Source organism: Neofelis nebulosa, chromosome 5, assembly GCF_028018385.1.
Source record: "Neofelis nebulosa isolate mNeoNeb1 chromosome 5, mNeoNeb1.pri, whole genome shotgun sequence".
NCBI classification, from domain to species: domain Eukaryota; kingdom Metazoa; phylum Chordata; class Mammalia; order Carnivora; family Felidae; genus Neofelis; species Neofelis nebulosa.
In genome coordinates this window covers 71,559,439-71,575,028 of record NC_080786.1, presented here as the reverse complement: position 1 = coordinate 71,575,028, position 15,590 = coordinate 71,559,439, and the positions used below count along the sequence as shown (strand labels likewise).

Here is a 15,590-nt window from a genome sequence, read left to right as displayed (position 1 = left end):
GATTTGAATGTTGTCTTAAAAGATTAATTTATGGAAAGTTAAACCAATATAAGGAGTATATGTAAATCCATAACCTAAGTACCATGTCTAAAAATTCTTGTAAATACTCTATCTTTGGTCATCAGAACTGAAAGTTACAGGTAAAGAAATATATATCCCCAAATTTCATTTTAATTTATAGGAATGAGACTGTGCTAATTGTAGGGTAAACCTGACCAACCAAATTTGCTTCTCCACTGGGATTAACATTTGGCCTTAACTACTTGTTTTCACTTAAATTCTTAACGAGTATTGATATTTGGTAAGCCAATCTACTTTCCGAATGTGGCCATTTGATTTTTTATTTATTTTTAAGGATTTTTTTTTTTTTTTTTGAGAGAGAGAGAGAGAGAGAGAGTGAACATGAGTGGGGGAGAAACAGAGAGAGGGAGCGGGGAAGGGGAGACAGAGAATATCCCAAGCAGGCTCCATGCTCAGCCCAACACGAGGCTTGAACTCACAAACTCATGACCTGAGCCGAAATCAAGAGTTGGACGCTTAACTGACTGATCCACTCAGGCACCCCATGGCCATTTGATTTTTATTAGCTTTTTCAAATTATAGCTTGTAGTCCTTTTAGACATAAAAATTCTACTAAAAAACTAATCATAGTAGTTTGGGAAATATATTAAACTTCTTGCAAAAGGTAGTTATACGGACAAAAACAAGCAAAGTAAGGTTAATGGTAAAGTGCCAGGAATTAAGTAATACAGTGCTTTGCAAATCAGATTTAAAAATTAGGGACAGTGTTAGTCTATTGGGAAAAAAAAAAAAAACAAAAAATAAAAACTTGTATATATTACACCTGCCAACAACTCAGCAATCACCTAACAGGCTATAGGCCCTGTGAAATGGAGAAACTGGTTAATATGTGATGACATGTATTCAGGAAACCGAAGACAGGTGATTTTAAATGGTAAAACTGGCAAATTTGCAGGCAGGAAGAGAAGCTTTTGAGTAGTGCACAATCACTTCCAAATTTTGGAGTACAGGGGAAATTTGGAATTTCATAAGTAATAACTAATAGTAACGTGAAGACAAAAAAAAAAAAAATGGCCCAACACTACTGCCAAGAATTCTTGATGCCAAGAATTCTATTGTAGTGCTAATAAACATCACTATCAGTTATGTATTCTTAGACTTGAAATGTGGTTCAAGTCACAAAAGAGGTCAGTGGAATTGTTTCTGAGGAGAAAAAACCCAGAGTAATGAGAAAAATTTCTTTTTAAGTAGGGTTGTTTTTACAAAGAAGTTTTTTAAGCTAGAAATATAGACCAGCTATCCAAGCAATTTGTGGTGTCATCAACTTATCTGAAAGCTGAGTCAAAGTAAAAAGTTTTTATTGGACAAACTGTCAGTGAGATGTGGCCTTAAGCTGCAGATTCATCAAAAAGTACAAAATCATATATGGTTCTAAAACTTGGATTAATATTTCCTGAGGTTTCCTTACAATCACTTTGATTTCTAATGTGATCAAATGTAAAGCAGTAAAATACAGAACTGAGGAAAAAAAAAAAAAAAACAACCCACCAAGGCATTACTTAAAGTTTGTTTCCTGAAAATAAAATTCCTGAAGCTGGATGTGTATCAAAAAAGCATAAAAACAGAATTACCAAGAAGGTAGCCGAGTGGCTAAGTAGTCATGGAAAACACACCAAGGACAAACCTTAGATCTTAATGTAACATGGTGTAATGGAAACAACACTGGACTAGAAGCCAAATAACTTGGATTCCACTCCTGTCTGCTACAACTAATGTTGTGACCTTGGCCTATTTCTACAATAGAAAACTGGAGGGTTTACACCAAATGGTTTCTAAGATTCCCTGCCTGTTTAAACCACTATGATTTTAAGTCTTCTAAGAAACATTTCTATCAGGTAACCCTACCTGGAATGTTCCAATCAGATGAGTTTCTAGGAATATAACTATACAATATATGACAATTGTAGAGATAAAAATGGTTTTTAAAAACTTGTTGCTGCCACCATTCTCAAAATAGGCTACATTTCCATGGTTCTTGTAGTGGGAGAACCGTATGTTGTAAATTGGTCTCTTCAACTATATCAATATTCCTGAACAAGAATATTGTTAGCAGCAGTGTTTATTGGAGTCCAATGATAGGCAAAATTCTATTTTTGTGATACTGCTATTTAAGAAGCTGCTATTGAATTGTAGTTGTTATCTCTCTTCCTCCCATCCTCCAATTCATATGTTGAAGTCCTGAGCCCCAGTACCTCAAAATATGAGCTTATTTGGGGATAAGGTCTTTACTAGGTTAAAATAAGATCATTAGCGTTAGCACTAATCCAGTTATGACTGGTGACCTTATAAAAGGGGAAATTTGGGAGACAGACTTGTACACAAAGAGAACAGCACGTGAATAAAGACCGCCATCTACAAGCCAAGAAGAAAGGCCAGGAACACCTTATCTCTCAGATCTTCGTAATTCTATGTTAACACTACAGTGTTAATATACCCACTATAGTGGGTTTTCTCAGTCAATAAATGATTTGACATTGGAAGTTTGGGCTGACTTTGCTGTTGCATAACTTAAAATAAATTGTGAACAGGTTGTGAGTTATAAAATGTTACTTTTTATTGTCAATGCCCTTACCAGTTCCTCCTCACTCCTATCTTAAATTATTTAACTCATGGATAGGGGTTGAAACAGAATAAAATAAAGACTGCCAACAAAACTGGATCTTAGCTTCCTATTGTAACTTTTGCCTCCTAGTGTTATTAAAAGAATTACACAGATGGAGAGTCTACTGACAGCCTTGAGGATAATTCCTGATGGGGCATGCAAGAGGGAGAGTCTGGGTTCTTATTAATGGGAGTATCAGTGGACTTAATTGTATATTACGTTGCATTTTAATGACTTTATATATAAAAAACTGAGCTTGTCTTGAGTTTAAAAAAGTTAATAGCACTCATGGTTACAGAAGGAAAACTGTGGTCTAGTTTCTTTAGTATATCTCTTTCTCATCAATTCATGAAATCAGAGCGTATGTAAGAAACAAGACACCAATAGTGGTTAAAACTATGAACTACCTGCATTGAAAATACCACATTTAGGTTACCATTATAAATGTAATGAAAAATGTAGCAATGCTAAGAAAATGGGACAATTAAAAAAAATCTTACTTGTTAAAGACGATTCTCATAAGTTGCTTAAAATCATCTATTTTAACATCTCCAAAAGTCAAATTTATTATTTTACATTAATATTATGGCAGTTAAAGAAAATAATCAAGTTGTCTCATGGACTGGAAGGTGACTTATTAATTCCCTCTCATTTCCAAACCTCATCAAGCAGTCACTACATTTATGAGGTAAGTCAGCTGCATGCTTAAAATCTAGATGAATTTTAAGATCTTCAATTTGTCCTGTTGAATATTCACAGTATTGACATAAATAAATCCCTTCAGATAAATGTGAATTTAAATGTTTGCAATATTCTAGCATACTTGAAAAGCCTTTCCCACAGTCATCACAAACATGAGGAAAAATTTTAGTATGTTCGATAGCAACATGCCTGTTAACATTTGTATGAAGTCTACTCCGAAAACCACATACTTGACATACAAAGAAGTTTTTACATTTGTCAAAGGTAATTTTGCTTAAGAGGCTATACTGTCCATGTTCTCCATTGTTATACTTATCACTTAACTCAATTAATTTACATGCATGTTCATTTACCACGTGGCTATGCAAGTCTTCTGGATCATTTGTTTCATGTTCACAAAACTGACACAAGTACTGTTCATCACAGCTGTGCTCCTGGAAATGTAGGTAGAGTTCACTGCTTGAGGAGAACTGTACATCACACTGCTCACACCAATAAAGGTGGTCACTAAAATGGGTGTCTGCAATGTGCTGGCTGAGGTTCTCAAAAATCACTGTTTTATAATCACAGTATTTACAAATGTAGGGATCCTCTTCATGCAGTTTGGCGTGCTCGATCAGAAGCACGTTGGTAGAGAAACTTTCCTTGCATACTCGACATACATTTGAATCAGTACGCTTATGCTTCAGGATCATATGCTGCTTTAAGTCAGAAAAATATTTGCTGTTGAACTCACAAAGTTCACATTTATAGAGGCCACTGCTATTAGCTCTCAGTAAAGGCCACTTCTGCTGGGCAGTCACATTCAAAGCTTGGCTCTTGTCAAGAATTTTGCAAAGTTTAGATGGCGGCTCCTCATCAGTTTGGTCTTGGAGACTCTCAGAGGAATTGTTTTCTGTTTCTATATCATAATCTTCAGAAATTGCATGCACTTCTGCAGCAATTGGAACATCTTCAGCGGTGTGAACTTCTATAGGACTCTCTTCTTGTGTTTGTTGGTTGACTGATTCAGGTGAGTCACACTCTTCATCACAAATTTCAATATCAGCAGATTTTTCTGAAAAAATGTAATAAGTCTATTATTATCATTAAATAAGACCTATTAAATAAATAATTGGTACAAAATTTATTTTACACATTTTATTAATGTATATAAAATAAATAAATGCTATTAACTAGTTTCCCTAACCTGTAGAAAAGGCAGTGTGGTCTAGAATTCTAAGTACAGGACTGGGAACCAGGTAGTTCTGATTTCTATTTCTGGCCTTGATCCCATCTGTAAATTTTGGCAAGTCATTTGATGTCTCTGTATCAGAATCATCATCTGTAGAAAGAGATTTGGAAAAATACTTATTATTTATACCAAAGTATTAAATATTAATTATTACTAAAGCACTAAGCATTTTCGATATAATTTTGAATTCTGATAGGAACTAAAGGACTTAGATTTAGCCAGGAAAAGAGATGTTATCCATATGCCACAGATACCCAAAAAATCTGTCCAATCAAGCAACTGCTTTTGCTTCCATGTGCCCCATTTGTACTACAATCTACTTTTTAAAGTTACTCAGGAATTTTAAGTTTAAATTTCTGACTTTGAATAAACCTTTATTCCCTTAGCCCAGCCCCAATGTTTTAAAGTTAGCATGGGGAAACTGAAATACAGGTCAATAGAAAACGCTGGGCTTCAACATCATGTCAGTGTTGTTTTTAATAGACTTTAAATTTTTAGAAGTTCTCAGAAAAACATTTGAGAAGATTGTACACAGAATTCCCACATAACCTGAATCCAGTTTCTCTATTCTCTTACAAAAAGATGGTACATTTGTTCCAATTAATAACCAATACTGATAAGATGGTATTAACTAAAGTCCATACTTATCCAGATTTCCTTAGTTTTTACCTAATGTCCTTTTTCTGTTCCAAGATCCTAAGATTCCACATTACATTCAGTTGTCATCTCTCTCTAGGCCTCTGTTAGCTGTGGCAGTTTCTCAGACTTTCCTTGTTTTTGATGATCATGACAGTTTTGAGGAGTACAAGTCAGGTATTTTGTAGGATGTCCCATTAATGAAATGTTGTTTTTTTCATGATTAGACTGGGATTATGGGTTACTGGAGGTAGACCAGAGAGGCAAACTACCATTTTTACCACATCATATAAAGGGTACACACTATTAACATGATTTATTACTATAGACTGATTACCTGGTTGAAGTAGTATTTAGCAGGTTTCTCTGCTGTAAAGTCACTCTTCTACTTTGGAAGGAAGTCCCTGCTTGCAGTCCTTACTTAAGGAGTGGGAAGTCATGCTCCACCTCCTTGAGGGAGGAGTGTTCATATAAATAACTTGGAATTCTTCTGTATAGATTCCTTTCTTACATGAGGGTGCCTGGGTGGCTTGGTCAGTTGAGCATCCGACTCTTGATTTCAGCTCAGGTCATGAACTCATGGTTCCTGAGTTTGAGCCCTACATCAGGCTCTGTGCTGACAGTGCAGAGCCTGCTTGGGATTCTCTCCCCCTCCCCATGCCTGCTCTCTTTCTCTTTTAAAATAAATAAATAAACTTAAAAAAAAAATTTCTTTCTTATTTACTTAGTCATATCAGTATGACTCATGTGTATTTATTTTATACTTTGGGTTATAATTCTTTTTTTTTTTTTTTTTTTTCCTCTCTAATTGTTTCAGCTTTGGCTGCTGGGAGCTCTTTCAGTCAGCCCCTGTGTTCCTTTGACATACCTGTATTGTGTGTGTATGTATGTGTTTTGAGTACCTCCTTATTTTCTGGCACTACAAAATACTCTAGTCTCATATATTTCCTGCTTCAGAACTAGAATCAGCCATTTCTCTAAGTACCAGTTCTTTTTACTGGAGAATGGTTTTAGAAACCAAAATCTGGGCACTGGTGTGCTCACTCCTACTGGGGTGTCATTTCTTTTAGGCCCTCTCGGCTAACAGACCAAAAATGTGTGTACACTGCCAGATATACAGAGACATATCTATAAATATCTCTGTATGTAACCATCTATGTCTCTATTAAGCCAAACAGGAGTTCACACAGATGTCTCCAACGCCTCATGTTTTTTAAAAATTTATGTTTCTGTGTCTATGAGAGGAGTTCAAGGAAATTGGCAGTTTTGATGGTTGCAAAGAAAAGAACAAATGCAAGTTGTTATCATTTACCCAATGCTCTAGAAAAGCCTCAATAGAAGATGCAACATTGAAAAACACTAAATCATTCACCCTGTTTCTTCCTTCCATTAGCCCTCTAGACTACAGCTAAGTGGAAGAACTGTACGTAATACTATTCCTAACCTTTCTTCATAAATCCTCCCAACTCTGGATTGGTCTCACTTTGCCATCAACTCTTAGCCACCTAAAATGGACTTAGGAGAATGTGCTTTTTATTTATAGGTCTGAAATAACATTAAAAATAAAAAATTCACATACTTGTTTTCTTACAAAAAATTGTTTCCTTACATTTAAACAAATTTAAACACTTGCCCACTTAGAAATCATCATTTTCACCCACATTTTCAAAGAAATACAAATACATAAAAGCAACTTAAAGAATATTTCGGAAAATATTAGATATACCTTTGTTGTCAAAATATTTTAAGTCTGGTTGTCTCATAGAACAAACACTGTAACAATGATCAGAAAAAATTCCATTGAATCCATCTGCAATTCTGCTTATTCCAGAGGAATCTGAACATAAGAGCAAAATTTTACAAATTCCAGGTAAACATACATACACTTAATAACAGCCATCCCATTATCCAACATATTTTCATATTTGAAATTTTCATATTTGTAATAAAGTATTAACATTTCCCTTAATTCTGAAAGCTTCTACATTTCAGACCTGATACTGAACTGAGCTTTGAAAGAACCACAAATTACACAATTTACAATATAACACCTTGAAGCACACAAAAATAGACTTGCCTTATAGTCAGAATTCCACAAATTATAAATATGTGATAATGTATTAACTGCAAAAAACATTGAATTAACTACCAAGATCTGCCATATAGTGAAGGCAAAACCCAAGGCATAGGGGAAATGGTCTGAGGATCAGTTAGGGCTTCTGAAGAGTCATTTCAAGTCTTGTCTGGGATGAGCTGGCAAGCACTGAACTAGATTTAATTTCCTCAGATATGAAGAATGTGTAGCTTGGGTGGGTTAACAGGTATGCTAGAGACTGTCTCAAATACATGTGGTCACAAAGACTTCTCTTCTTAAGACCTCTCTTACTACCAAGACAGCAGAGCCAACCTCAACCAAAAGATCTAAAATAACACAATCAAAATGGAAGTTCACATTTCTGAAAATAATGTACAGAATAAAACATTTTTTTCCGCAATCATGCAAAATATCTCCCACCAAGGTTAATGTTGTGCCTTAAGAACAAGTCTGGGAATCACACAGACAAATCTCAATTATGCTGTATAAGTATGCAACCTTGGGTATCTAATTTTAAGTATCTATCAACCATTAAATTGTATTAAATAATGTTTGTAAAGTTCCGATGTGTGCCTAGCACATGGTAGACAATGAACAATGTATGTTCAGAGAATTTAAAGTTTTCTCTTACCTGAAAATGGACCCAGATATTTAACTGTTATCTGATCCATTTATGAGAAAATGGGTAAGAATACAATTGTATGGGAATTAATCCATGGCCCAACTTTAAAAGTCTACTGACCTGAGTAACGAGAAGGGTGTAATGTCTTCCTTTTTCTTTTTTTAGGATATTCATTCATATCTTTTCAATCTGAAAATGGAAAAATTTAACAAAAATATCAAAAATAAAGACTTAATATTTTATAAAAATTCCACCTAACCAAAGAATTTATTGGCAATAAGAAATGTGTGTGCCACTTGAAAATCTATTTCCTAAGAGAAATGTTAAATAATGCCTCCATTTGTATTTTGGATTTATTTTTCTGATCAAGTTTAAAAGTAGGACACCAATATCTGCGTTGTTTTTTTTTTTTTCTCTTGGTGAGGTTGAGAAATCCATTTCAAATGTTCATGTAATTGTGAATACTGGACAATTACAATAAGCCGTACTCTTAGCTTTTATTTAAAAAAAATTGCTCTTATGGTACCATGTTAAGAATAAAACAAGTCCATTTCTTACAACTGAGAATATTTTGATACACTTTTCAATCTAAAGGTGGATATAATGCCTTCAAAAAATATTGTCACAAATCTTTATCTCCTGACTTTCAAAAAATATACTCATCACATAGAAGCTCAGAATACAATTTTCAAGAAAAAATCCTTTTCTTACTTGTAAGGTCACATTCAACACTCTACTGAGAACAAAACAGGTAGCAATCATTTAATGATTAATCATTTACTCAATTAATCAAATCATCATTAAGTGATTGAATTTCCACAGACTGTTATAAAATTTACTAATTGGTTTTGCCACATTCCACTTACTTGGTATAATTCTTAATACTGTGGTGAGGAGAAATGAATTACAGGGAAGTTTTCACAGATGGTAAAAAAAATAGCCTGTAGCAAAATACACAACAGAAGTCATATAAGCAAAAACGTAGTTCACTTCTGAGACTCAAGAATACAATGGCACCAGGTCTTTAATTAACTGGAAAATTATATGGAAATAATTCAAGTATAAATAAGCTTTTGGATATACTGTATAAACACTAAAAATTGATAAATATATATGTGTCATATTTCTCTGAAATAAACTTACTTTCTAAAGCTATAGCTATATTTTAACACCAAAACAGGAATATAAATCAGCCTACTTTATTCAGCCATAATGAAAGCAAATAGAATGCAAGCAAACCAAATCAGACTTCAAACTGTTTAAGTCCTTATAGATTATCCAACAATATAAGAACAATGACCACTTACTGAGCACCAATCACATAACAGGTTGTGCACCTACTTTATCTTATTTAATCCTATAACATGATAAATGTACAACAGTCTCTCAAAATTATTTACCCCTTGTTATTGATGAGGAAACTGAAACATAATAAGATTAAATAAAGACAATCTTAATAACTGGTAGAGTTGGAATTTGAATAAAGATCAAATTTTAAAGCACATGCTTTGAAAACAAATAGGGCAATAAAGAGATCACCCCAATTCAAGTAACAGATTAGTGTCAGAATCAGAACTACCTCTTCCATTTCAGGTTAGTGTTCCTTCACTGTAGAAATGGGCAAGTAAGGAATGTCAGAAAAAGATATTGAAGTTTTCTCCGCCAGCTTTACATGCTGCTTTTCTTACCATCAAAGCAATATATATAGCAGGTAGAACTTGGTACCATTAGTGAGACCATCTCATTTCTAATGATAAGTGTACATACTGTCTGCTGCTTCACTAGGTTCTGGGTGTATTAATTAGCACTACAGGTGATGTGATAACACAGTATTAAGACAGTGCTTTTTAGTTTACTGAACATTTCTCTATCTTATTTTACTGATGAGGAAACAGATTCAGGGAAAGTCAAGTCATCTAAGTTGCAGAACCAGAGACGAAAAAGCATGCCTTCTGAGTTCTGAACAACTAACTCTGTGTAAGTAATTTTCATTGCTAATCACTATTACCAGTAAGTTACATCTTGGTTCCAGTTCTTACTTAGCCCTTAGGAAGGGAAGGAAATCACCCAAAGAAACAGACAACAGTGAGATTTATAGAAATATCTATTATATCTATCTATCTATCTATCTATCTATCTATCTATCTATCTATCTATCTATCTATCATGCCTCACCTACCACAAATAGCATTCCTTGAACCCTTCCCAGTCAAGTGCCTTAAAAAATCAAAAATTTCCCATTATGTAATAAACTAAAATTTCAAGACTTATTCCTAATACCTCTTCTGTATGCTTCTAAAATTTAAAAAGCCCAGAGCATCACACTTCATGTTTTAAATGCTCTAAAACTGTCAGCCAAACATTACAGTATCTTCTTGCAATTTCAGAATACACTTCAAATTCTTTCCAACCAGAAGAATGAAAAAGTAAGGAAAGGAAACCAAGCATGGCATTAAAATTGATGTTGCAAGCTGGCATGGATTCAGGTGAGAGGAATAGGATCAGCTTGATCAGTAAAGGTCTGACTCCTACTCAGGGCTGAACAATATCCAAACATTTATCAGACCCCCCGCCTTGGCAGGATGCTAAGATGCCTACTCAAGACCAAAAATGCTATCCATCCTTCATTTCAGCAAATATTCTTATGGACTTTTTGTATACATAACTACCCTGATGAAGAAGTTTGGCTTTTTACTCAGAGATGTCACATAAACATTTGCTCACTAGCCTTCCTCTCATGGGTAAGATTCTGAATCACATGCAACTTATCATTCACTCCCTCTTCCCCACTTAAACTGCACATGTAATACATGTCACTGCAGGAAAATTAAGAAAAGGTTTAGAAACCAAGTTAATTAAATCACCTAGAATCTATTCACCCAGAAAAACCATTAGCATTTTGGGGTATAGACATCTAGGCATTTCCCTATGTTGAGGTATATATACCTTAACATTTTACATTTTTGTAAAAATGTATATGTTTCATGTTTGACACATGAAACAATTTTTTTTAAAAGCAACTTACAAAATACATATCAGCCTCTTTCCACCTGTCATTTTTTTCAATAAGAATGTACAAGGGGCACCTGGGTGGCGCAGTCGGTTAAGCGTCCGACTTCAGCCAGGTCACGATCTCGCGGTCCGTGAGTTCGAGCCCCGCGTCAGGCTCTGGGCTGATGGCTCGGAGCCTGGAGCCTGTTTCCGACTCTGTGTCTCCCTCTCTCTGCCCCTCCCCCGTTCATGCTCTGTCTCTCTCTGTCCCAAAAATAAATAAAAAACATTGAAAAAAAAATTAAAAAAAAAGAATGTACAAAACACCACATTAACAGGCAGTTAGTACTTGTATCAAAAAGATCAACATTTTAAGGCCTTTCACTCAGTGTAAATATTCTCTAGCAGATACAGAAATAAGGCAAGTATTTACAATCAAAAGCTCTATTTTTACAACAGCATTTTAACAGCAAGTTCTTTTCTAGCCTCATTTCAAAATAAGTATATACGCTCCAGATGTTAAAAGAATTGAAACATAAAAATGTTTCGGGAGAGTCTTTGAACTAGAACCAACTGTGTGCCCAACTTGAGTGTCAGTCTTCGCTGAAATACAAATTTTTATCTCTTTGTAAAGAGATAAACTGCTTCAAATTACTTGCGTCCCAGGTTATGCTGAAAAAGAAAACCAAAGGGGTGTATAAGCACCCTAACGAGGGGCCGAGGCCACCGCCCGGAGACTGGAGCGCCAGAACCAACGCCTGCTTTCTGCGGCTGTGGCTCGGGGCGAACAAGGGATGCGCCGCCAGAGGGTCTCGAAGCCGCCCCGCACGACCGGGGGCGGGAGCCCAGCCACCGTAGGACACGACTGTCGGAGGGGCCGCGCAGGAGCTTTCGGGACCCAGCCGCCTCCACGCCCGTGCCACGCGCCAGGCCCACAGGGGCCGGGTGACCAGCGGGGACTCCCAAACCCCGGCCCCAAAGGCGCCATAAGGAAAAGAGCCGCAGGGGGCCTAGGCGTCCTCCCCGGGAGGGGGAACTGCCTTCGGGATGGGGGAGGGGCCGGCATCCCGCCATAAAACGGAGGCAGGGTTTCAGTTTAAAAGACGCCGTCCGGTCTTCCATGTCCTCTCGCGTGGGAGGCTGCGCCCGCACACCGCCGGCCCGCTCTTCCCTCACACTCACCGGGACCCCAGGGCCTGTCCGGCCAGCCCAGGCGCAGCTCCGAGGCGGCGGCGGCCAAGGCGCCCGAGCGCGGGAGGAGGGACCGCGCCACTGTGGCCCTCGCGCTCCCGGGCGCTCCTGCGGGGCAGCCCCTCTCCCTCCCGCGCGCCTCACGCCCTGCCCGCCAGGCCCTAGGCCCAGGCTTGGCTGCCGCACTCACCGCCTCGCTCCGCGCCTGCGCCGCGCACCTCAGGGGCCCGCCGACTAGGCGGGGAGGTGACTAGGTGAGAGTGAGAGGGGGGAGGGCGGGGGGGGGGGGATCGGGCTGCGAGGCCACGCCGCACTCCAGACTTGGGAGGGACCACCGGCCTTTAGCCCCATCGGCCCGCGCCCCCTGCTGGCACCTCTGCGCCGCCGCAGGCTTCTTCCGGACGGGGTACCGCCCCTCCCATGCGGAGCGGGTGATTCCACTCCCTAGAATTGCTCCCGACGAGGCCACCAAGGGGACTCCCCCCCCCCCGCCCCGGGCGGGCTTTCAGCCCTTTCTCCCGCCCCTAGAGAAGTGGGAGAAGCGCTGCGTGCCAGCGGCCCCTTTCCCACCCGGCTCCTCCAGGGGGCGTGCTAGAGTGGTCTGGGACGGGTTAGGCGTGGCAAATGGCATTTCAACCCCCAGAGTGGCAGATGCTTGCTGCGTATGTAAAGGGAGACGGCAGAGTCACGGTTTTACCGAGGCCCCTTCAAAGAACTACATAGGGCTGTGATGCTGTTTACCAGGGCAAGAAGGTGAAAATCTTGAAGATCGATGAGTCGTTACTAGGCTTCAGTGGGAAGCCTTGATTCAAGAAATCCCGGTGGAATGAATGTGAAATAATGGGGGATTGGATTTGATTATTTAATTCTTTTTCCGATTGTGAGCTTCTAGGAGCAGATGTAGAGAGGATTAAATTGAACAAGCATAAGTAAATTTGTGAACACGGTTTCATAAATGATCTCTGTACAAGTGTGGTCATATGTTTAATCTTTAATAGTAAATTGAAGTTGTCAGTCCCAATTTACAAATTAGAAAAGCAAAGGACTAGACACTAGATTTTATTCATTTTTGTAACCTCAGCACCCGGGTTACAATAATTGTTAAGTCGATGAATGAGGCCCATGTGGATTATCACATGCTCAAGGTCACTCGGATAGTTAGGGCCGCAATCTGTGTCTTTTCATCCATGGCCATTGTGCTTTTTCTGATTACCACATGCTACCCAACCAAACGCTGGAGAGTAATAATCACAGACCTTACTCCGATCCCTCCAGCTGTATCCCAGAAGATAAAGCCTGATTTTAAAGAGACAGTTTGTGAGGCTCAATTTTTATGACCTCAACTTTTAAGTGTATACTCAGCCCAAATAAGTGAATGTTTACGAATGCAGCCGTGGCCTGAATAAAGTAAGAAGAGATTTAGTGGTATCTTTTAATCCTAGTATAGTTAGTACCTGCCACCGAATAGGGAATGGACACGTTTGTTGAATTTATGAAGAACAGTATGCCTCTTTCTCTCCTCTGGCTGGGCTGTTTCCGGATGTGACACAGTGGAAGCCACAAGGGGGTGGTATGGGACCATTTTAAGTTACTGCTTTGCTCTCGCTTAGCCTTGTGCCAAACGAAATCATTACATTTTAGGCTGAAGTTTTATTTCAAAACATTTTGCAGTAAGAGAACCCCCCCCCCCCCCCACTTCAGCGCATTACTTAAGCAAACAAACAAACCCACATGATTTTCCCTTAACCAGAGAAGTAAATAAGAGCATCACAATGTTTACATGTCCTTTAGCATAATCACAAGGCAGAGGCTACTTGATGTTCTTTGATTAGCTGGAGTATGTTTTCCCGTTTCATTTTTTGCCTCTCCCTTTTCCGCTCCTTCCTCTTAAAGGGAGGGTGGTGGCGGCAGGGATGAAACCCTCAGATCTCAAAAAAGTACCAAGTTGTAGAGTTTGCGATCTATAATTTTGACTAAAGGGCTATTGAATCATCCTTTCTTCCAACTTTTTAAAATCACATTTGTAGCACAGCTTAATTTTTTCCTGATTAGAAAAGGCATACATCTTTATTCCATAATAGAGACAATAGAAAGGTATGAGTAACAAAAGGAAAAGGTATCATAATCCTACAACCCAGAGCTAACCAATGGTAACATTTTGCTCAAGAGCTGTACATTTTTTAAAACTCTATATCCATCTAGAATTTGTTTTAAAAATTTGGATATTATTGTTTATGTTATTCTATAACAGCTTTTCCCCCCACTCAAATATGGCATGAATATTTTTTATGCTATTAATGTTAATGGCACCTTGGAATTCTACTATAAGCAACCATACAGTTAAATAGTGGATGGTTAGGTTGTTTCTATCTTAAAAAATGCTTGCTAATTTGCTAAATAAAATACAGTATTCCGTTTTAATTTATATATATATTTTTGTGAACTTGAATATTTTCTCGTGTTTATTGGCCATTTGTATTTCTCTTGAGAATTTGCAGTTGGTATTCTTTGTCCATTTTTCTATAGGCTATTTATCTTTTTAAAGAAAATGGAAATTTTTAGCCTTTTATCTGAGATATATATTGCATATATTTCTTTCTAGTTTGTTGTTTGCTTTTCAATTTTGTTAATGGTGCAAATGTTTTAAACTGTTGTGAAATCGTGTCTATTAATCTTTTCCTTTACAGATTCTATTATTGGCCTTATGCTGAAATAAACTTTTCTTCTATCCAATATCTAGTTGCATTTTTTACTTTAGCTTTTTAGTTTGTAATTTATTTTGGGGTGTGAGATGAAGAGAACTCTCTCACCCTCTTTCTGTCATAATACTTTTTTCGCATTTCTCTCCATCTTGGATAGCAGCCTGAAATTAAATTTGTAATAGTAGCTTCATCTGATGCTCAATTAACTTCTTAAGGCATTGGTTTTCAAACTTTAATTGCATCAGAATCACTAGCAGGTCTTGTCATACTATAAATTTCTGTGCACTAGCCCCAGTTTCTCATTGGATAAATCTGGGCTGGAGCTGAGTGCTGCTGATGTTGTTGACCTTAGGATCATGCTTTGAGAGCCACTATCCTAAGGCTTTCCCCGCCCAACCCCATCCTAGCAAATAGGCTTTTCACTCTTCCACAGACAGGCTCTAGCTTTTCTTGCCTGTGTGGTTCAGGATGTGGTTCAGCAATTTCTTTACCTTGTTTGTGTCTGTAAGATCAAGCTCACAATTTATGTATTTTGTGAAATCTTTGACTTTCCCTAGCAGAGATATCTTATCACTCTTCAGAGACTCAACAGTATTTGGTACATTGGTCCACTTACACCAGAGATGCATTTACTGTGAAGGAAACAATGCTTAAGCCTCAAGTCCCCTCAGTTGCATGAATCTCTTCCAAAATGAGGTATTTGTAATTTTATATTCTTGTGTAATTTTGTATTT

At 37.8% G+C, this 15,590-nt stretch overlaps 1 protein-coding gene across 2 annotated transcripts; it reads right to left on the bottom strand.

Moving 5' to 3' along the window:
* Positions 1 to 380: 380 nt before the first annotated feature.
* Positions 381 to 12,455, bottom strand: ZNF639 (zinc finger protein 639). 2 transcript variants are annotated; one of them, XM_058730559.1, is made up of 6 exons: positions 12,345 to 12,455; positions 8,839 to 8,913; positions 8,093 to 8,161; positions 6,982 to 7,092; positions 4,575 to 4,709; positions 381 to 4,442 (listed from the first exon to the last, which is right to left on the bottom strand). In XM_058730559.1, the coding sequence occupies exons 3-6, from the start codon at positions 8,148 to 8,150 to the stop codon at positions 3,289 to 3,291; spliced, it is 1,458 nt and encodes a 485-aa protein (XP_058586542.1). In that variant the 5' UTR covers positions 8,151 to 8,161; positions 8,839 to 8,913; positions 12,345 to 12,455; the 3' UTR covers positions 381 to 3,288. The 2 variants fall into 2 exon arrangements, with proteins under 2 accessions (XP_058586542.1, XP_058586541.1); XM_058730558.1 differs by lacking the exon at positions 12,345 to 12,455 and adding an exon at positions 12,146 to 12,288.
* Between the last annotated feature and the right edge of the window lie 3,135 nt (positions 12,456 to 15,590).

Coding starts and splice junctions, on each gene's coding strand:
- ZNF639 (XM_058730559.1), bottom strand. CDS start 8,150: ATGAATGAATATCCTAAAAAAAGAAAAAGGAAGACATTACACCCTTCT. Junction 7,093..8,092: donor ACACCCTTCTCGTTACTCAG/GTCAGTAGACTT, acceptor TCTTATGTTCAG/ATTCCTCTGGAATAAGCAGA. Junction 4,710..6,981: donor AAAATATTTTGACAACAAAG/GTATATCTAATA, acceptor CTCTTTCTACAG/ATGATGATTCTGATACAGAG.